General features: G+C 45.1%; 3 protein-coding genes across 4 annotated transcripts; 2 read left to right on the top strand and 1 right to left on the bottom strand.

The window, feature by feature from the left end:
• The first annotated feature begins 1,133 nt into the window (after window positions 1–1,133).
• LOC123135149 (protein ROS1C) lies at window positions 1,134–11,130 on the top strand. 2 transcript variants are annotated; one of them, XM_044554252.1, is made up of 21 exons: window positions 1,136–1,372; window positions 1,458–1,878; window positions 2,001–2,234; window positions 2,313–4,118; window positions 4,696–4,786; window positions 4,878–5,785; window positions 5,865–6,235; window positions 6,495–6,574; window positions 6,892–6,976; window positions 7,054–7,145; window positions 7,227–7,295; window positions 7,419–7,455; window positions 7,557–7,639; window positions 8,027–8,464; window positions 8,614–8,650; window positions 8,718–8,781; window positions 8,874–9,013; window positions 9,772–9,837; window positions 9,957–10,071; window positions 10,145–10,183; window positions 10,682–11,130. In XM_044554252.1, exons 2-21 carry the CDS (start codon window positions 1,476–1,478, stop codon window positions 10,831–10,833), a joined length of 5,310 nt encoding a protein of 1,769 aa, XP_044410187.1. In that variant the 5' UTR covers window positions 1,136–1,372; window positions 1,458–1,475; the 3' UTR covers window positions 10,834–11,130. The 2 variants fall into 2 exon arrangements, with proteins under 2 accessions (XP_044410183.1, XP_044410187.1); XM_044554248.1 differs by having other exon boundaries at window positions 1,134–1,372; window positions 2,001–4,118.
• A 1,263-nt stretch (window positions 11,131–12,393) lies between these two features.
• LOC123093381 (uncharacterized) lies at window positions 12,394–13,927 on the top strand. The gene has a single exon (XM_044515337.1). The coding sequence runs from the start codon at window positions 12,432–12,434 to the stop codon at window positions 13,752–13,754; it is 1,323 nt and encodes a 440-aa protein (XP_044371272.1). The 5' UTR covers window positions 12,394–12,431; the 3' UTR covers window positions 13,755–13,927.
• A 4,752-nt stretch (window positions 13,928–18,679) lies between these two features.
• LOC123135139 (uncharacterized) lies at window positions 18,680–20,988 on the bottom strand. Its single transcript, XM_044554239.1, has 2 exons — window positions 19,972–20,988; window positions 18,680–19,592 (listed from the first exon to the last, which is right to left on the bottom strand). The coding sequence occupies exons 1-2, from the start codon at window positions 20,706–20,708 to the stop codon at window positions 18,929–18,931; spliced, it is 1,401 nt and encodes a 466-aa protein (XP_044410174.1). The 5' UTR covers window positions 20,709–20,988; the 3' UTR covers window positions 18,680–18,928.
• Window positions 20,989–21,689: the final 701 nt, after the last annotated feature.

Genomic DNA, 21,689 nt, shown 5'->3' with positions numbered 1-21,689 from the left:
GGCCGTGCCACTTCAGGAGGTAGGTGGCGGCGACAACCCCCTCGGTGCGACCCCTCACCTGGTCGGCGCACCTTACTTGACCCCGATCTGGGCTGGAGCAGGCTCCATCACGGCGAGTCCCACGTGAGGAGGGGCAAACCATCGACCCTCCTAGCCGTGTCTACCCCCCACCAGACTACCCCTGCTGGGCGAGACCCCCACCAGTACCACCGGCTGCACCGCACGCCGCAAATCAAGATCCAGATCAGGCCAACCCCAACCGAACCTCCGCCACCGGCGCCGTGACGATGCACCATTGCCTCCCAGCCTAGCAGCCGTCGAATGGACATCCCCGCCGCCGGGAGCTCGTCAGACTTCGCGCCCCACGCCGCCGAGCAGCTGTCCGGCACCGCCGCAATTACGAACAGGGGAGGGAAGTAGAGGCCCCGTCACCGCCCGCATCCCACGGGCTTCACCCGGCGGACGCAGCCCGGTGGCGACAAGGAGGAGGAAAGGCAGCGGGAAGAAAGGAGCGCCGGCGCGCGAGCCGGCCCGTCACGGGGAGGGGGAGGGGGTTGACCCTCCCCGCCGGCATGGCATATGGTTTTATGCAAAATGCTACTCCCTCTGTTCACTTTTATAAGTCCTTGAAGACATTTCAGACAGTGTGCACAACAGTTCATTTTTAGTTGTCTGAAATGACTTACAAAAAGTGAACGAAGGGAGTAAAATTATTTCTTTTGCTATCTAATGTTTGATTATGAAAATATGGAAGTTGAAAATAAACGACCGAGGGATAAATGTGTCAGCGCACTGGCCAAATGGATCAAATAGGTCGGCCAGTTGCGTGCATTGCAAACAAATTGGCATGAATATGAACGGACATAGGGTAAACTGACGACCAAAATGAATAAAAGGCTAATAATATAGCGTCAAAGTTGATACAAGAAATAAACAAAACAATGTTAAAAAAATGAACGAAACACACGACAAACTCTCTTTTAATAGTAGAGATTTTGGTCATGCGGTCTTTCAGACAAAAACTCCTCCGTCGCGTCGGCTTCGCGCCGGCGCGCGGGAGGAGTCCACTCGCTCAAAACGATAGAGGGTGTACGTTCCGATTCTTGCGCTTGGTTGCGGTTAAGGTACGGAGAGATCGGAGGAGAGCGCAGTATCTCTCCTTTTTCCTCTCAACGCCGCCCCTCGTGTTCGTCTAACAAACTCCCCGCATTTGCTCCGCCGCCCAGCCCCTCCCTCCCCTCCTCCAGTTCTGCCTCTCCCACTCCCTGTGCTCGCGCCCTTCCCCTCCCTCGCCGGATCAATCTCTTCTCCGGCAGACTGGACGGCGGGGTGCCACCCCACAAATCTGCTCTGTTTCCAGGGGTTTGTGGAGGTTTTGCAACCCCTTGCCCCGTTTCTCCCTTTCGCGTGCTATTTGTTGCTTTTTCCCCGATTCGATCTTCTACTTCTCTGCGCAGGTTGTGGATTAAGCACGGATGGGGCCCTCGGGGCTCAATCCGCAGGCGAATCCTGCCATTAACCAAGAGAATTGGGCCCCGGGCGTGTGGCCGGAGAGCGGCGCTCGAAGCCTTCCTGGCAACACGCCCTTGTTCCTGCAGGGCGATGCGGCGACCACCATAGGCTGGCAAAATCATGCTGGACCCGGGATCAGCCATACCACGGCGATGGTGAATGCTATGCGCGGGGGTGCCACTCCGATGAGTAGCGCTGCCCAACAAGATGCTGGGTCCTCCGTCCGGCCGCCCTGTAACCTGCCTGCAGGGTGCTGCACGCAGGTGCCGATAAGTATCGTGGTGTTCCATAGGAGGGCATCCAGGCCTGTGCCGCCACCACCTCATACGGCCACTCCAGTTCCTGCTCCGCTCGGTGTAGCACGAGGTGACCGTTTCCTCTTCATGGCAACATGACATCTTCCGAGGTTTTATGTTAGCTTCCTCGAATCTTTGGGCTGAATACGAAGACTTGACTGCAATTTTCTTCTTTCTGTATTTTCTCTACAGATTCTGAAGATGATGCTTCTATCCAGTTTGCTCGAAGAGATTTCCTGTCACTTGGAAGGGAGTCAGATGTTGCTGCCAATGATATGGCCATAGATCCTTCAACGCTAGCAGTTCCAGTTAATTGCAGTTCTGAACATCCACCAATACAGCTTCAGCCAAATGGTGTAGATGCAGAAGCACCCACAACCGGGATTCAAGCAGATGATAGTCAACAATCGTCATCATCATCACCAGGTATCTCTGACAGCCACTGTAATTTGCAATCGGCTATTCCTGCAAATACTGATGAATTGGCCTCACTGCTTCCTGAAGGTGTGACTGATCAGAACATGCAAACATCTCAGCAGACACCAGAAAAGCTCAAGACACAAAGTCAGCTGAATGATCACACAGTTTTGTCAGTAGCAGCTGCATTCAAGGAAATTGAGGAGGCCCCTGCAAGAAAAGTGAAGCCTCGGAGGAAGAAACATAGAGCGAAGGTAATCCGTGAAGACAAGAAGATCAAGAAGCAAAACTCTGCTGTTACAATGCCAGAAGAAAAATCTAATCAGAAACTTCGCAAGCAAATCAAGAAGCAAAAGCGTGCTGTTACAACGCCAGAAGAAGACTCTAATCAGAAACTTAACAAGCAAATCAAGAAGCAAAAGCCTGCTGTTACAACGCCAGAAGAAGGAACTAATCAGAAAGCCAAGAGAAGTTATGTCCGGAAGAAAAGAAATCTCAGCTCTCTGGAGAATTGCCCGGGACCTGTTAGCGACCAATCAGTCTCCAGGGGAGCAGAAGACGCTGTTAGAAGCAGAGCTGTATCAGTCCGAAGAAGGTTGCAGTTGGAATTTGGTGAACAAGGAGCGCTGGGAGACCAATCATCAGCTGGCAACTCATGTCTCCACATTGAGGAGAAACTCATTCATGCTAAAAGTTCTTTCTGTTCAACTGCCACTGTATCAACTGCACAGGGTGCACATGGACTACATGTGGACATGGAAACTTCACCAGGAGGATTAGCTTTTGGCATGAGTCGCAAGATGAACAAACTGTTAGATGAGTACATACATTTGCCAGAGATGGGAACAAACTGTACACAAGAAGTTCCGCCTGAAACTTCTGGATGTTTTAGCAGGAAGCCAACAACAAAACAAGACAGTGCACGAAGAACTCATGGTCTTGATGCCACAAGGATCGGGGTTCCCGTAATGGAAGGGTATAACAAGGGCTTGGAGGCAAACGACTCTAGCAAAGCTGGTTTTGCTATGCATTGCTCAGCTATGTTTATACCTGAAACAGCATCCACAGAAAGTCAGACTAAGGTGTCGAGAGTGGAGAAAAAGAAACGTCAGCAGCGCAGAGAGAGTGAGTCCTCCCTAGCTGGCTCACGGGACTCGATCATCTTAAGGACTGCTGCTCAGATGCTAGCATTTTGTCAAGCTGGTGGGGTAAAAAAGAAGCGAACGGTCCGAGTCCGCAGGAGTTCGTATGTTCCTATAATGAATATTGAGATGAATAGGGCACAAGTACTGCCACGGTTATCTCAGTCATGCCTGGAGGCCCTGTATGAAAGTCCTGGTTTTAATTTTTTTACCAAGAAACGTTCACGAAGGGTACGACGCCATTACCACAGACCAGATGGATTTTTTCAGCCTATAGAAAACAGAAAATTCTATCATGATGTTTATTCTGAAGCAACAGAAAAAAGCTCACAAAACTCACAATATAAGTCAACTCCATATATGGATTTCCTTCAAAGAGTTGCCTCAGGGCTGAAATATCTTGATTTGAACACCGAGCCTGTGCATACGAATGAGATGTATCCATCTCTGACTACATCAGCTGTTGTCCCTTTTGGAGCAACATGCAGCCTATCAAATTCTCTTGTACCATTTGGTAGTCAGATGATCTTTCCATATGAGATGCCATTGCATTTAGTCAAGAAGCAGCGCCCTCGAGCTAAAGTTGAATTGGATTTTGAGACAACAAGAGTTTGGAACCTCTTGATGGGGAAAGCAACTGATGTGCCTGTTGATGGGAATGATGTTGACAAAGAGAAATGGTGGCAACAAGAAAGAGAGGTTTTTCAAGGCCGTGCTAATTCATTTGTAGCACGCATGCGACTAATTCAAGGTACTTTGTTGGAGGCGTAAATTCATTAAGATTTCAAATCAATTTTAACATTCATGCTATGCTGAATTCAGTTTTTCTTGAACATTCTTGTTACCCCTTTTTACCGCCTGGCACCTATCTCAAGGGTTTGCCAATGAAAGAGTTGTTCGATATAGTTACTGAAACATCCACATTAACTATTATCGGGCATCCTAGTTTGAAAAACCTTTAATGCTGAAGTAACCCCTCTGCTCAGTGTGGTGGCTGGTAGTTCTCTAGCAAGCGATCAGTAGTTCTCTACTGCAGCAACTTATAATAGGTAATGTTCAAAGTTTGCAATTTGAGAAGCTTGCGCTTTGCTTCCAAAAATCTGGATTTGGCTTTCATGAATGGTAAATGTGAAACATTCATGTTCCATCAACACCGGTGGAAGAATATGATAGTAACCTTTAGGCTCGTGTTTGATCTCTGAATACAACAAATTGCAGTATATATGAAAGATGGGTGTGAAAATGTTAATTGTATTGTTTTTAAAATTTTAATTTCCATGAACCGATGGTTGAAATTTATAGCTTATGTTGACCCGCATGTTTATCAGGCGACAGACACTTCTCTCCATGGAAAGGATCAGTAGTTGACTCCGTAGTAGGGGTTTTCCTCACTCAGAATGTAGCTGACCATCTTTCGAGGTATGATAGCCATAGTCAATACTCTTATACAATCTAAAATAAATGAACTACTCTTGTTTACGAACTCTGGTTATGGTTGCTAATTTTTCAGCTCTGCCTATATGGCCCTTGCTGCAAGTTTTCCTCCAGGGCCAGTTAATAGCAATTGTAAGGATGATATTATCAGTCAAGACTATGAAGAAATAATTAGCACGAGTGCAGTAGGAGGGATAAGCACATTTGACCTTTTTGACAACGGTGCAAGACCAGATCTACGAGAGAACTTTGAGGAGCTGTCAACAAACTATGAGAACATACATGTAGAAACAAAGAACAATTCTAGTGCTTATGAGTTGACTAAAGGTGAAGATTATTCCTTCTACTCCAAAGAACCAAATGGAGATTTTTGCGACCAGCAAGAGACAGAAATAGACCCCAAAGCATCACAATTTCCAGATTTCTTCATCGAGTTAATAACATCAGAAAGAAGCTCACGAGCAATGCAGTTCCAGAAGGATATGTCATCTTCTCAAAGTGTTGCAGTTTCAGAAACTATTCTTCAATCTCGATTGTCTTCAAGTTCTGGGAAAAATTGTTCACCTAAAGATTCTGTTGGCAGCGGCGGTGGTTCAGCTTCTCAGCAGCTTGGAAGCAATTTCGATGGTGAAAATTCATTAGCAGGAAACGATGCCTCAACCAAGGAACTTGAATGCCAAAGAATCAAAACAACAGCAATAAATGATGATAGTGCAAGTCAGCATGGAATTCCCTCTACTTCCATTATGTATTATCCATTTATCTCAGTTGATCATCAACAACTAGATATGACAAATGAATCATATGTTCTGCCTACATCTTCTAATAGTTCCTCAGGTTCTGCATCATTGCACTTAAAAAATGACAGAACTGAGAAGGAACTTCCTCTCTTGGTGCCATTTGATAATCATATAGCACAAATGAATTATAGCAAGACTGTTATCTCAACACCAAATGCTCCAAAAACAAGCATGGATCTTCCAGGTTAGCAAGCATCTCTTCCATCTTTTTTGTTGACATGTAGTTTTGTTAGTTGCTTGACAAAATGTTGATGCCCATGCAGTCAAGTCGCACTATGACGAGCAGACTAGTTTTGAAGCAACAGATTTCCAGGAGCATGAATCACACTCTGTCACTGGTGGAACGGTAGCAGAAACAGCAAACAGGGTGGATGAATCTACTGTCGGAGGACCAGATAAAGCAGCAGAAGCAGCTAGTCCAAAGAAAACAAGAACCACAAGAAAAAAAAATACTGAAAACTTCGACTGGGACAAATTTCGGAGACAGGCCTTTGCTGATGGCCACATGAAAGAAAGGAAGTCTGAAAGAAGAGACTCTGTTGATTGGGAAGCAGTACGATGTGCAGATGTACAAAGAATTTCTCAGGCCATCCGGGAACGAGGAATGAATAATGTTTTGTCAGAACGAATCCAGGTACAAACTGAATAGTGGGATTTAATAAGTTCTGTTTGCACTGCTTGATTTTGTTTTCAAAGTTACATATGTTCTCTTTCTGGGAAGGCGACTGTAACCTTACGGTTTAATAGTACATAGTAACTAGGAGCCAATGATTTACTAGTTTTGTATGTACTGTTTGATGTTTTGTTGAAATAGCAGACGCTGGATTAAATTCTTCTGTAGCACTGAGATATCTAATGCCTCCAGTTATGCTCACACTAATTGCTGTTTTCAGGAATTCCTGAATCGCTTGGTCAGGGATCATGGAAGCATTGATCTTGAATGGTTAAGAGATATCCCCCCTGACTCAGCAAAGTAAGATACTCAGTATATCACTTTACCTTCTGCTGGTGACATTTTCTAGTGTTTGAAATGAGAAGTTAACTATAACCTAGTGTGAAGGAATGAGATGGATCAAGACGCCCAACAAGTTGGATGTTGCATTTAATATCTAAAAACTGAGCACTATGTGCTGAACTGCTAATGTACAAGTTATGTGAATGGAACAAAAAGGTTGTAAAATGTGATGCAGTTGACTAAAGTAGTGAATGATTTGTCTAGTTTTAGGAAAATGAGCCCCATGCAGTATGAGAAGTTTTTCTGCTAAAAAAACGATCTGGTGTACTTTTCAGGGACTACTTGCTTAGCATACGTGGACTGGGGCTCAAAAGTGTTGAATGTGTTCGTCTACTGACATTACATCATCTCGCTTTCCCTGTAAGTTGCTATTGGAGTAGTTTTAATTCACCTGCAATCAATTTCATATTTACCCAACAATGCTTTGATCACTCTAGGTTGACACTAATGTTGGCCGCATATGTGTAAGACTGGGATGGGTGCCTATTCAACCCCTTCCAGAATCTCTGCAGCTACATCTCCTCGAGCTGTAAGGGTCCTCCATTGTCTAAACATTTATTTCATCTTGTATCTTCAGTTAATATTTGTTTATGTCGATTTCTTGTCAAAGATATCCTGTCTTGGAGACTATACAGAAGTACCTTTGGCCTCGTCTGTGTAAACTTGATCAAAAAACACTGTGAGTATATTAATATCAGTTTACTGGTAAATGATATGTTATTCTTTCCATGTAAATTGCAATTTTTGTAAATCATGTACTCATAATAACTAAAGTAGTTAACAGATTTAACAATTTTCACAGGTATGAGCTGCATTATCATATGATTACTTTTGGAAAGGTACTTTATTAGGATCTGCAGATGAATTTGTTCTCTTTTGGAACTAGTAGACAAATATTCCCTAGAAAGGGTAATAAGTATTTTTTTTCCAATCATCGCAGGTGTTCTGTACAAAAAACAAGCCAAATTGCAATGCTTGTCCAATGAGAAGCGAATGCAGGCATTTCGCAAGTGCCTTCGCAAGGTATTATCACAGTTTTTACTCTTTAAGAAATAGTAACCTACATTCAATGAGCAAAAAACAAGAATCTTAAGAAGCAACCAGGAGACTTGAAAAAAATTAGCACTGATTGGACTTGCATAATTGATTCTTGCACCAATTGCCTTCTGTTGGTTTAGATTTGTGAGATACATTAGTTCCATTCAGAGTATAACATGCTACTAATCAGATGGTTTTGTTAGTTTCGATACAAACATCATATTTCTTATCTTTTGTGCAACCAAAACTTATGTGACACCTATCTCGGACTCTTGGTCTTAACTGGGAGCTCTTACTTCTGCGTACTTATTGATTTGTGGATTTCTTATCCTTCTGAATCTTCTTCTGTTTTCCTGATTCCTTTTAATGAAGTGCACGGCTTGCACTTCCTGCACCTCAGGAGAAAAGTTTGGTGATGTCGAGCAATCAATTCAGTTTCCAGAGTGGTGGCATGCCAACTCCATACTCAACTGTGCTTCCTCAGCTTGAGGGAAGTGCCCAGGGACAGGATTTTTGCACTAACAATTCAGAGCCAATTATTGAGGAGCCAGCAAGTCCAGCACGGGAAGAATGTCCAGAAACTCTTGAAAATGATATTGAAGATTACGATCCAGATACTGGTGAAATCCCACTAATTAAGCTTAACTTGCAAGCTTTTGCTCAGAACTTGGAAAACTGCATTAAAGAAAGCAATATGGATCTTGGGTCTGATGATATCGCGAAAGCACTTGTTGCTGTTAGCACTGGATCAGCTTCAATTCCTGTCCCTAAACTAAAGAACGTGCGCAGGCTTCGGACAGAACACTATGTGTAAGCAGTGATCTGATTTTGCTTTGGCTTAAACTTGCATGACTTTACACTTACTATATAGCTACTGTTTTCCAATGTAAATAATATTATTTATCTAGAAAATGCTCAGTTCTTTGATTTCCATCACTGAAGTAAGATTTTCCCTGCAGTTACGAAATTCCAGATTCACACTCCCTTGTGCAGCAGGTTAGATACTGTCACTTACATTTAAGCTTTTGAAAACATTGTTCCTGACCCAGAAAATGATTTACAGCTAGGACTTGATCAACGGGAAACTGGCGATCCAAGCCCTTACCTATTGACGATATGGATGCAAGGCAAGCTTATTTTATTTGAGAATGCATGACTGCACATGTAATTTGACTGCACTTGTAAGTTGATCTTAAGTGGATATTGTGGCTCAATGCAGATGACATAAATGAAATGATCAAGGCCCCCAAACCATGTTCTGACTCTCCGATGGAAGATCGATTTTGTAATAATGAGAAGTGCCAGTATTGTGTGCTTGAGCGGGAAAACCAATCTAGATATGTCAGAGCCACCATTCTGGTAAAGCAATAATTACCTGGCAATCTTGAATACCGTTTAGAGTAGAGATGTTAGTTTATGTAACGTGAGCAAAGCCATCCTAGAAGTAGGCCACATATAAATTCCTGAATTATTGAATTTGCATAATAAAATAAAATAACAGAGTTGTTAGTCAATCTCTTAACTCATAAAGCATTTTACTTCAAGGAAAAGTTGAAGGTTAACATAGTGTGTTTAATTTATATCTTTGCTCAAATACACATTTGTGCTGTATCTAGCCTGTGTTTGTTGCATGATAATAATCTATAATCTTTGCTCAAAAGAAGAACATCCGTGTATGTTTTGACCTTCTGGGCCAGTCCAGGTGTACTAAAAATATATTGGTGAGCTACATAATAACATAATACACACTAACATTTTAAGAATTATATGAATAACTCATTGCTGGTCGATCAAATGCACTTCTGTTCTTTATATTTAACTTGTACTCCCTCCGTTCCAAAATAGATGACCCAACTTTGTACTAAAGTTAGTACAAAGTTGAGTCATCTATTTTAGAACGGAGGGAGTATTTATTGCATGAGAATAATCTATAGTACTGGCGCTGAAAAAGGGTTGCATAAATGTGAGTTTCTTAGCCATTCCATCTATGCAAAATAATATTATTAGTGAGCTACTAAATACTTGAGGTTTATTAATAATATAATAATTCATTGTTGTCTGCAAAATTGCATGTGCTTCTCCAGTCTACTAATGACGAGTTACTGGAACATTAACAGGTTCCGTGTCGAACAGCTACGAAGGGTAGTTTCCCACTGAACGGCACTTATTTTCAAGTTAATGAGGTATGTCATAGACCCACATATTTCTTTTTCCTCATGAATAGGGTAGAGATAAGCTGCGAGCCATGGGCCTCCCCTCTACAGAGTTGATTTTCAATGTTTTTGTGAATTTATTGACGCAGGTATTTGCAGACCACAAATCTAGCTACGATCCCATATACGTTGCAAGGGAGCAGTTATGGAAGTTGGAAAGACGAATGGTCTACTTTGGAACTTCAGTGCCCTCCATATTCAAAGGTCGTGACCAACATACATCACCAATTCAGACAAATTATCTGTAATTACCAACAGCTCTTATTTTCCTCTGCAGGTCTAACAACTGAAGAAATACAGCAGTGCTTCTGGAAAGGTAAGAACAATACGTTTCAGTTAGGTTGCCAATGCATTTTACCATGGGGGAACATCTTGCTGCCTCTTGTCGTTCATCAATTTGCAAAATGAAGATCACATGATATAACCATTGTTTTATGAGTAAGGGTATGCATTAATGCTTGAACAGACATGCCCATGTACCGTATGCTGAGAACTGCTAGATCATCAGTATGAAATACAGCACTGAACTAACTAAAGTGGAATTTATCTTTGAAATGCACCAACTGTGGTGTAAAGCAATTTCCAGGCTCAAGTTAAAAATAGTGGAAGCCTCTTGTTCTCTCCAAACAACCAAGGCTATGGCTCCAAAGGATTTCTTTTTGCATTTTCCTTTTTCTTATATGGGCCTCATCTTTTTTGCATTTACAAAGGATTGCTTCTGTTGCTTGTGAACTTATTCGGGTGGAAAGGGATGATCTTTCTCCATAATTTATCTGGAGTTTCCCTCACAAGAGAGTGTGATGCTGTGGTGCAGGATTTGTCTGTGTGCGGGGATTCGAGAGGGAAACCGGGGCACCAAGGCCTCTATGCCAACATCTGCACGTCGCGGCTAGCAAAGTGCCGAGATCACGCAACGCGGCAGCAGCTGGGCTGAACTCGGATTCAGCAAAGGCATCGGCTCCATGAGTATCATCACACCGGCTATCGACCTGTGCATGGGTACGCTAGTGTTGGTTCCTGCCGGGCTACAGCCGTTCTTGTAGGAAATAAACCGCTGCGCAAGAGAATTATCATCCAGTTGGTCTGAGTGTATACTTCTGCTGTAGTACCTTTTTTAAAATCCCTGTGAGCTCTATTGTACCTTGAATTTACTTTCCGACCAGTTTATCCGCTTGCAAAGAGGCCTTTGTTATGTACCGGCATCTTGTTGTATATACATCATGGTTCCTCTGAAAAACTTGTCTTGCCAGACGACCTTACGTATGTATGCGCAACTTATTTTCATGTGCCATTATTTCTTCAGTAACTGGCAGTTTTGTGGAGGTATAAAGTGTGTCATATAATCCCAAACTCCGGTGGCAGCGTGGCGATCCGTGAAGCTGCAATGTAGAAATATGTTTGCCAAGTTCTCTAAGGTGAGAAAGATCAGCATCGAGATTATTCATACTAGCGAAAAATTGCCAAAGTTGTGTAAGGTGAGAGGGATCGATTTGGAGATTATCCTTACTAGCAAAGCCATATCAATAATCAATAGCAAATGATCATGCATGGTCATTCTTGGATTGGGAGGTTGTAGAAGGAAGCCAGTTGAATGCCTGAAGACAAATAAGTTAGCCAAGTTATCTGAGTTTAGAAAGATCAATTTCAAGATTACTCGTCTCACCAGCAAGCCTCATCAATAATGGCAAATAATCAACGCCCGTCGTGCATGGTGGTGGTTGTTGGATTGGGACGCTGAAGAAGCAAGGCAATTGGATGCTTGAATGGACAAATATGTTTGCCAAGTTGTCTGAGTTGAGAAGGATCAGTTCCGAGATTAGTTCCACTGGCCAAGCCATGGCAAATAATCAAGATTCGTCATGCAGGGTCATTTTTGGGTTAGGAGGTGGAGACTGAAGATCATTCTTGGGTTAGGAGGTGGAGACTGAAGAAGGAAAGACAATTGAAACAAGGGAGTAGAAGTTGAAGAGCAGAAGCTTGATAAAACAGTATCCCGCAAAATCGGCGGGCGGTTACGAACCCTCTTTGAAATCCTCATGGAGGTCTATGGGCGGGCGGTTGCTTACACTACTTAAAATCCTCCTCCATGGAGAGGTCTATATACATTGGTGGGCGGTTACTTACTACTTAAAATCCTCCTCCATGACCATGGAGGTCCATATACATGAGTGGGCACTTGCTTATTACTACTTAAAATCCTCCTCCATGGAGGTCTATATACATGAGTGGGGAGTTACTTACTACTTCAAATCCTCCTCCATGGAGCCATGGAGGTGTACACATGGGTGGGTGGTTACTTACTATTTCAAATCCTCCATGGAGGTCTATGGGCCGGCACGATTAAACAGCCTCGCGCAATTATGCATGCCTGTTCCAGTCCAGCAAATTCGCGGTGCAGCTGCAGCGTTTTCTCTTCTCTCTCTCTCTCTTTTTCTTCTTGCGAAGAGAAAACGCTCCCTTCTTGTGGCTTCCTGTATATATAGGAGATGGTACACCGTGACTTGATCAACAAACTTGCACCGTGTGACCAGAACAACTGAGACAGACAGAGAGGTGCGTCCACCATGGCTCTCCATCGCCTCACCAAGCTGATGGTGTGCTTGCTCGCAACCACGGCACTCTTGCTTGCCGGCGGCGCGGCAGGCAAGGCTGGCCCGCCAGCTGGCGGCCACGGCACCGGAGCCCTGCCACCGCTACCTCCCGCGGCAGCTCCTCTGCGGCGGGCTCGTGGCGCCGTCGCTCTCGTCCTGCCAGAAGCCCAAGACCAAGAGAGCCAGGGCGCCGGAGCACGCCCACCGCTGCCTCCGGCCGGAGCTCCTCTGCCGCGCTCCCGTGGCACTGGAGCCCTGCCACCGCTACCTCCCGCTGCAGCTCCTCTGCGGCGCGCCCATGGCGCCCTCGCCCTCGTCCTTCCAGAATTCAAAGGCCAAGAAATCCAGGGCGCCGGAGCACGCCCACCGCTGCCTCCGGCCGGAGCTCCTCTGCCGCGCTCCCGTGGCACTGGAGCCCTGCCATCGCTACCTCCCGCTGCGGCTCCTCTGCGGCGCGCCCGTGGCGGCGTCCTGCCACCGCTACCTCCCGCCGGCGTGGAGACGATCACGACGCTGCAGTCCGACCCGTCGCCGGCGATGAAGATCACTTACCAAGTCAAGGCAAAGTACATGAACTTCCAGCAAAGCCTTTACTTGTTTCTGACGCCCAGCGGGAGGGAGGTGGAAAACGTTCGCGAGCTGGCTCCCCATACGGGCCCCAAGAAGCAGCCGCCGATGTGGATCCTGATCACCATCGAAGGCGAGACGCCGAAGGAGGCGGTAGTTCTCGCCGTGCGGACCGACAATGTCTACATCGTCGGTTTCAAGAATGCGGCGGGAGTCTGGTTCGCCTTCCCCGAGGACAAAGACCTGATCAAAGGTTCGACGCCGCTCCCCAAGGTGCATGACTACGGCAGCCTCGTTGGCGGCCGCAAGAAGCTGAAGGACCTCGACATCAACCGGGACGCCGTCGCGCAAGACGTTCGCTTCCTGTCGACGTATAGGCTCCCTTCCCGGCCGGACGAGGCCCACAACGCCAAGCTCGGTACCAGCCTGGGGAGGCTGTGCCTTGTGGTCTCCGAGGCGGCCAGGTTCAAGACGATCAACGCCACGGTGGTGGCGGCGATGGACGAGCAAGGAGGCCCGAGCCGGATCACCGAACGAGACACGAAGCTCATCGTCGTTTGGGGCGTGACGTCCAAGGCGCTGCTTGATTGGAAAAAGGATGGAGTATGGAACCCGAAAGATAGCGAGGACGTAGAAGAAGCGGGCATCCACGGCGCACAAGATGCCGTTAGCGCGCTCAAGGTTATCCTTTTGCCCATTGGGTACAAACGGGAGGCTGAGGAAGATTAAGCAGCTTGAGAAGGTTGAGAAGGCTGAGAAAAAGAAGGTGAATGCCGAGTTAGAAAAGAAGAGCCCCAAAACACAGAGAATTATTGGGCTTAATTATTATGTACTCACCTAGTAGCAGTATAATGTATGTGCATGCATGCACCAATAAATAAACAAAGGCTAGTGTTAATTGACCAATGTGGAAAAACTTGGTTGTTTCTGATGCCTCTTTACGCTTGAGCACTGTGAAATTTCATACTACTAGCTACTACGTACTCCCTCCGTTTCTTTATATAAGATGTATTTGTTTTTGATAAAATTTTAGAATATAAGATGCATTCCTTCTAATTCTTCATAATTTCCTTGTTAGCCCTTCAGAAAAAAGAAAAGTATGCCTCATGATTGCCTATATCTCTCTTTGTAGTAAAAAAAAAAGATACTCCCTCCGTTCCAAAATAGATTACTTTTCTGGACTAACTGATATACTTGCCACTAATCAACAAATTTGTCAAGGGTAATTTCTTCCTAACTAGTCTATAATTATGTGCCTTGGTCACCGTGCCGAAAATAATACACCTTACATAAAGGAACAGAGGGAGTATTACCGAAAAATGTTTTCACACCGCTTTATATATAAAACAATGATCATCAATCATCCGATACAAACGCACGCCACCACAACACACGCACACACTCAGGACATGATACATAGGCGCTGAGCACAACAATATCACTCCTAGCACAACCACGGGGAAGAGATGAAGCCGCATATGACGAACATAATTTGTTCCAAGGTCATAGTGTAATTGACAAAAAATCGTCTACATGTGCCTTTTGCAGTTCTCTGAATGAATGATTCTCTTGTGCCATCTGTCACTGCATACCCCCAGAAAAGTTCTCCTATAAGTCAAGCCAACCGAGATACAACGAATGCAGAATTGAACATTCTAACCCTTATTCACTTGAGGTTGATTATGTAAAATCATGTGCAGAACTGTACATATGTTGCATTTTTCGATCATCGTATCTACAGCATATCACTTTTGTAGCATTTGCTGGACTACATGATAGTTGTTTAGCATCTCTCCTAGTACTGCAACTAATGATAGTAAAAGTTCCAAATTTACAGGATAGCAGCTACCAATAATCTTGCATTTATCGTGAAGCAAACGAACTCAGCTATAGAGGCACAAAAATGGTAACCTCATGTAGCCCCAGGACTCTGGAGTGGACGTCGTTGGAGGTGTGCTCTGCCAGCTCTGCGTACCAAGTCTTCTTCACTGGCTTGGAGCGATTTCTCGTTCTATTTCCTTCAGTCATGGGTTTGTTTTTCATTCTCTTTATTCGGTCCTTATCTTTTTCTCATTCTCTTTGCTTAAGCATTTTGCATTTGCTTAATTTTGTCACATACTGCATTCTCTTCTTGTGTTCTTGTCTCTCTTTTTTTCTCATTCTCAATAGTTCCGCATACCATATTTCTCATGGTTAGGGTAAGACAATAGTTTTTTGTGTAATTTTTATGTTCTTTTGGATGCATATCCATACAAAGGGTTACCACTACATATAAGCATTTGATGAGGAAGGAAAAGTGAACAAAGCAAGTTACAAATCTTTTCTCATTCTCTTTATTGAAACATTTTGCATTTGCTTCATCTTGTCACATACTGCATTCTCTTCTTGTGTTCTTGTCTCTCTTCTTTCTCATTCTCAGTAGTTCCGCATGCCATATTTCTCATGGTTAGGGTAAGACAATAGCTTTGCATCTAACTTTTATGTTCTTTTGAATGCATATTCATACAACGATCATTTGAAGAGAAATTTAATTGTTACCAAAATGAAAATCTATCCGGTGTTCATTACTAAAAAAATCCCAATAACTATGTACCCTGCACTTGCAGAGAAAATGGTTGTGATGTTTTATGCATGCTAATGGGCCTAAGCCTGTAGGCTTTGAGGCCTTGGCCATCACAAGCGACTGTAGCCTGGGGATAGATTTTGTGGTTTTTTCAAACTTAAAATTATATCAAAAAAGTGTAAGCTCTGTAAACCGTGTTTTCTGATAACCTAGTCATTAATGTGGTGGGTTCTTACAATTACTCCAAAATGGTGTAAATTTATTTCCTGAAAGTATTATTTTTTGCAGCAGAAACAAATTTGTAACCACCTTAGTACTCCCTCCGTCCCAAATTACTTAACGTAGAAATGGAGGGTGATTTTATCTATACAAACAAGGTGTCAAGACTCGGTCACCAACAAGGAAATAGGTGGCAGCAATCAAGGTGAAGAATTGGAGAAAGGAACATCACCAGTTCAGTCAGCACAATACTCGTCTTGGTTGTTAGAGAAAACAAAAGAATGATATTAATTGTAAATCTATCGAGCAGCAATTAACACCTGCGTTCATAGCCAAGACTGACCTGAAAGCTTTCTCCGATTGCTACTTAAAGGGACTATTCCCTTTCACTTATACAATATTAAATCCCTAACTCCCGTAAGATTCTCGAGCCAATAATACTTACTTGGAGATTCACAAATTATCAGAGAATTAATTAACTTGTGTTCTACTAAGGACAAAAAAAGGAAGCAGACATTAAAATGCAGAATCGGCTCTTGGAGTGTTGTTGAGCATAAGAAGATGATTTCCTTGTGATTTTAATTATGCTTTCTATGCTAGATTACAAATCTAAGACTGTAAATAAACAGCTTTAGACTATTGTTGGGTCTGTTTACTCATTTGTGTTGAACACGTCGAAGATATTACAAATAAGAACACGATTGACTATCAATTTACTTGCAGTCTGAAAATTGTCGAGCAGCAAACTTGGAACTACCGTTGAGGATTCACACATGAAGACACATGCATGTTTAGCTTTTATGATAGCACTCTCGAACTAGGCTTTCGCCCCGCTTTATAAATAAAGCCAACCTCTATACAACCAAGTACCAGAGGACCAATAGTAGGAACAGAGGCTGGGGCCACAACACAAGCACGCCCAAGAAACGAAGAAGAAACAAAAAAAGGCCACCTAGTGGCAAACTCCGAAGCAAGCCCAAGGAGCAGAAAGACGTCGCGCCGCTGCCACTAGCACATCCAACATCGCTCCAAGCCGATCACGGACCCACTGTCTAGCAAGCGGGTGCCAGTGCTGTAAAAAGCAAGAAAATTGAAGAACGAGTCAGAAGTCCGTTGCGGGAAGATCCGCTCAATCGCCATTTTGTTGCAAGTTATCCAAAGAGTCCACGTCAATGCCGTAAAGATACACCAAAAAAGGCGGCGCTTGCGACCCCAAAAAAGACGACACTTGCGACCTGGTTGGGTCGCCCTGGCTTGCAGAAACTCAGCCAGGTCTCCGGCCTCCCAATCGGGCCCGAGTGCCGCCCGAATAAAGCTTCATAGAGCCTGTGCCGTAGAACTGGAGAACAGGATGTGAGTGCCCGTCTCTAGAACACTACAAAGGGGGCACACGCCATCGCCCGGACCGTTGCGCTTAAAGACCTCAGTCCCCGAGGGCAAGCGGTTCCGGAGCAGCTGCCAGACGAATATTTTTATTTTAAGCGGCACAGGGGCATTCCACAGTGGCATTCCACAGTGGTGATAGCCACCGTATGGCCAGAGCGTGACACAGCGCTGATATGCCGAACTAACGGAGAATTCTCCCGAAGAAGAGAGACTCCAGGAGACAATGTTAGGGGACTGTGATAGCCCCGACGGGACGGCCGAAGGAGAGAGACTCCAGGAGACAATGTCAGGGGACTGTGATAGCCTCGACCCGACGGGACGGCCGAAGGAGAGAGACTCCAGGAGACAATGTCAGGGGACTGTGATAGCCTCGACGGGACAGCGGCCCTCAGTCTGTCCCATTCCAGAGCCTCCTCCCATTCCAGAGCCTCCTCCTGGCCAAATGCTCGACGGAACGCGATGTTCCACTAGCCGTCTACCCACGCCACGGAAACCAGAATATACAGGTCCGAACTAATAGCAAAAAGGCTAGGGAAACAAATGCGTAGTGGCTCATCACCCAACCAATGACCGAGCCAGAATTGAGTGTCATTAATTCCCATTCCCAACCGAGAAGATGGCATCGAACCGGATCTCGTGCTTAATCTTCTGGATGGATTTCCATAATTGAGACCCAGCTACGCGCGAGCATGTCAAGAGGGGCGCACCCCACAAGTATTTCGCTTGAAGTTGCAACCACAAACCGCCCTCTCCACGCAAGATCCTCCAAACCCAACGCAACATCAGGGCAACACTCATGCGTCGAGAGGCCGTCATACCTAGCCCACCTCGATCTTTAGGTAGGCAGATGTCCGCCCATTTGACCATGTGGTATTTTGGGCGGCCATCGGCAGCAGCCTGCCAGAAGAACCTTTGCCAGCTCCTTATGATAGCACTCCGTGGTAGAAGAGCCGCTTACCCACTGGTGATGAAGATGAACTCAAAGATGCACACCAACATGATTTCCTTGGAGCTGGAAATTAAGAACTGACAACATGAAATTAACAACTCAATAACGCAATATACAAGATATCTCATTACAAACAAAGTGGGAAAAAAAACAATGATGCTCCTAGCAGTTATAGGTTGGAAACTTTCCCTTATCAACACGAACCTTGAGGCCAACATATTTACCAAAATGACAGGTTTTTTTTTTTGAAGGTAAAAAGCAAGAACAGGTATAATTATGCTTGCACACTCTTAATCGAAGTGGGGTACGTATGTTGCTGATGAGAAACTCTGAAGACAACACGAGCAAGCCAAATATGACCTAGGCAATCAATAAACAAGTTCCATCCTTCAGCAATGGAGGCAAGTGGATGCCACAATACTTGTAAAATTTACACACAGACTAGAGGGATATTGTGGAAAGAAACAAAATGATGATTAACTTAAGAAATCTAACTAAGAAACTAACCTGTGAGCCAATAGAATTTCTAAACAATGCTACAGAAACAAGCCAATCCTATTCTTTGAGCCAAGATGACTAGCCTGATGAATTATATATGGATACATCAATCAGTTCACAAACAAAATTTTGCTGGAGCATAACACTGCTTACATGTCCTTCGGCAATTCAAGCTGTAAACAAGTTTGTCTTGTCAAGGTAGCAGACATTAAAACAACATGGAGCCAAAGACAAGTACAACATAGGTCTTGAGGACTCAAAACTGTTTGAAACAAATAAGCTGGCTAGCTAGCCTTCAACATGGGCTTTCAGTTTGTTTACTGGGAAATCTGCTATCAAACAAGGTGTGTACAGAAAAGACTTTTTTATGCCTCCCGCGTTCCCAACGTGGTAGTCATTGGGCCATATATTACCCAAATCCTGCACTATTGAGGTATTCAGATGGTAGGCCACTGCTCTTCTTAGCGAAAGAAGATCCAAGAAGATGACTTCTTTGTAAGGATGAAATCCAAGAAAACTAACATAGGGTAAGTAGCTCTCTACGACCTCAGATTCATTGTCACCTATATTATCGTTGTCGGAATCCCATTCGACTTCACTCTTCACAAAAGAATTGTTGCTGTGATCTTCATCCATGTTAACATCATTTAAATCCTGTTGACCATAGTGTTCAACATTGATAACATCCTGTAAACTCCAGGGTCCCTCCTTTTCCCCACAATGCCACATTACACGTGATAAACTCTGGTCAAGGTCAATGTGATGCTTCAACGCCCACTCCATCGTACCACATGAATCGTCAAGGATCCAAACACGAAGGATGGTCCGATCACGAAATGTTGCACAACATATCCCTTCCCTTGACCGTCCTAGATGAAGCTCATAATATTCTGATTCCACAATATCTGTTGGCATTTTAATCACCCGATACTTATTATTTGACAAGGATATTCTGCAAAACATGAAACCATCAACGACACATTTAACATTGGTGGAATTGCTTAATGTTTTAAGAGGAAAAGCAGGGCAAGAAAGATGCAGATGGACGCAACTACATGTGGAAACATTAACTCACAGAGAAAATATGTTTAAAGGTCATATTGTATCCAAATATCAAACATAGAGCAATGATATATTTACTGCTACAAATATATAACAGGCTCGATTCACAAAGTAAATAAATATAACAGGCTCGATTCACAAAGTAAATAAATATAACAGGCTCATGGAGTAGACATTCGCGTTACAAATACATACTACATATGAGCAGATGACTAAATTCAGAAATCATTGCATTGGAGTAACACAACTGAATTACATGTGGTGCTTACCTCATAACAGTGAATCCACCGTTGCACTGCACAAATAACATGCCGTGCCAATAAGTGCTGCAGCTTTTTGACGTCCGGTGCAACACCTCGTCGGAAGCCATCCCTGCAGCCTCGCCTTCCCGGAGAAACGCCCTCTGTTCCCACTGGCCCGTGCGTGATGAAAACAAGCACAACACCCATGTGGATGCTGGCCATTCCTTGGACGGCTCAGGCTGGTCCCTCTCCTCTGCAAGAGGCGTTTGAGGGACGAGCAATATCTCATAGTGCAGTGACTCGGTGGGATCAAACGCAAGGTGCGGCCGGACGATCCCCCCCTCCTTCTTCCTCTCCGGGGGCGGGGGCAAGCGTGCCCGCCGCTGCGTCGCGGGGTTGGCCACTTGGAGCCCTAGCCTGTCTCGGTAGAGCAGGAGCCCATTACAGTGACCCTCGATTTGAGTATAGGTCCACTGGTAGGGGTCGGGGGGAAGACGATGGAAGTTGAGCTTGCCCAAGATATCATCCGGCTCCACGGAGGGGTGAGAGAGGAAACTCGGGTAAGAGGCCTCGTTATACTCGAGGAAGATGCCACGCACCGAGTGCGGAAGGAGCTCCGGGAGCAGCAGCCGGCGGCCATCGACGATGGAGCGCCACGCCTTGCAGACGCACCGCGAGGTGGCGAGGCTGCGCGGCGGGAGGAGGCGGAGGATTTCCGCGAGGGCGTCCTCGGGCAGCGCCACGCCCATCGGATCGCCTTCCATCCCGATCTGGCGACCACCAAGCCGGCGATATGTCCTCCGGAACGACGCGCTCGTTGAGATCGCCGAGGGTTTCGATCCGGTCGGGATCTCGGATCAGGTGAGATCAAGCAGGAGGAGGATTTGGGTCATCGATGTCGAGATGGACCGAGGGTTTGGGTAGCAGGATGGAGAGGATTTTCAGATCTGGGATTTAGCTTCCCCGGGATGATGACCGTCGTCGTGAGAGCCTATAAACTTCGCGCTTAAGCATTGACGGTCGGTTTGTGCGCGCGCGTCGGCAGCAGGCTTTTTCTTTTCTAGATAGATAGAAAAGGCAGCAGGCATTCAGTTCTCACTGTTCCGCAACTTCGCCGGCGAGTCCGGTCCGAGGTTGCGGAGCGAAGGCGAGCATTGTAGATGAAGTAGTCGAAATAGTCAAACACGCAAAAGTAAATGACACAGAGAGATATGGAGGAGACCAGCTTTATTAATTAATGATCAGGGGATTACAATGATGGCTCCTCGTTACTTTATATAGGGACTAGGGGGTCAAAGGATAAGTACCCACTTAACGTAACATGGGGGAAACGGTAGAGGCTAGCCCGTGCAATACGCACGAGGCCGCCGCCGCCCCTCGGTGGCCCCGGTTTCCCAACGCTCCCCCTTGGGTAATTATCCGTATATCCATGCCTCAAAACTCCGAAAAACTGTCAGGACCACGACTCAATGGCACATCGATCTAGCATGTAACACCTCATATTACTTTGCGGCCTCACGCACGGTATTCCACGGGTGTCGCCTTACCTTGCCCGGGGCCGTTTGCGCCTTTTGGCACACGTATATGATAGTGTCGCTAGCATTCATATGACAAGAAGCCCGGGCTGACATGGCTAGTCGTAAACCCAAAGTGGCGCTAACTTACAGGGACAGTCATACATGACCGAGCAACGATCGTGTCGGTCATCAGCGAGTGAATCCAGGCTGTAGCACTGGGCTAGCAGG

Source organism: Triticum aestivum, chromosome 1B (assembly GCF_018294505.1).
Source record: "Triticum aestivum cultivar Chinese Spring chromosome 1B, IWGSC CS RefSeq v2.1, whole genome shotgun sequence".
NCBI classification, from domain to species: Eukaryota; Viridiplantae; Streptophyta; class Magnoliopsida; order Poales; family Poaceae; genus Triticum; species Triticum aestivum.
This window is presented reverse-complemented; position numbering and strand designations above follow the sequence as displayed.

What these genes read in the sequence shown, in the direction of transcription:
- LOC123135139 (XM_044554239.1), bottom strand. Translation starts at nt 20,708, where the DNA reads ATGGAAGGCGATCCGATGGGCGTGGCGCTGCCCGAGGACGCCCTCGCG. An exon ending in GGTGGATTCACTGTTATGAG is followed by an intron (nt 19,593 to 19,971) that starts GTAAGCACCACA and finishes CATGTTTTGCAG; the next exon opens with AATATCCTTGTCAAATAATA.
- LOC123093381 (XM_044515337.1), top strand. Translation starts at nt 12,432, where the DNA reads ATGGCTCTCCATCGCCTCACCAAGCTGATGGTGTGCTTGCTCGCAACC.
- LOC123135149 (XM_044554248.1), top strand. Translation starts at nt 1,476, where the DNA reads ATGGGGCCCTCGGGGCTCAATCCGCAGGCGAATCCTGCCATTAACCAA. An exon ending in TTTTGTCAGAACGAATCCAG is followed by an intron (nt 6,236 to 6,494) that starts GTACAAACTGAA and finishes TGCTGTTTTCAG; the next exon opens with GAATTCCTGAATCGCTTGGT. An exon ending in ATGTCAGAGCCACCATTCTG is followed by an intron (nt 9,014 to 9,771) that starts GTAAAGCAATAA and finishes GAACATTAACAG; the next exon opens with GTTCCGTGTCGAACAGCTAC.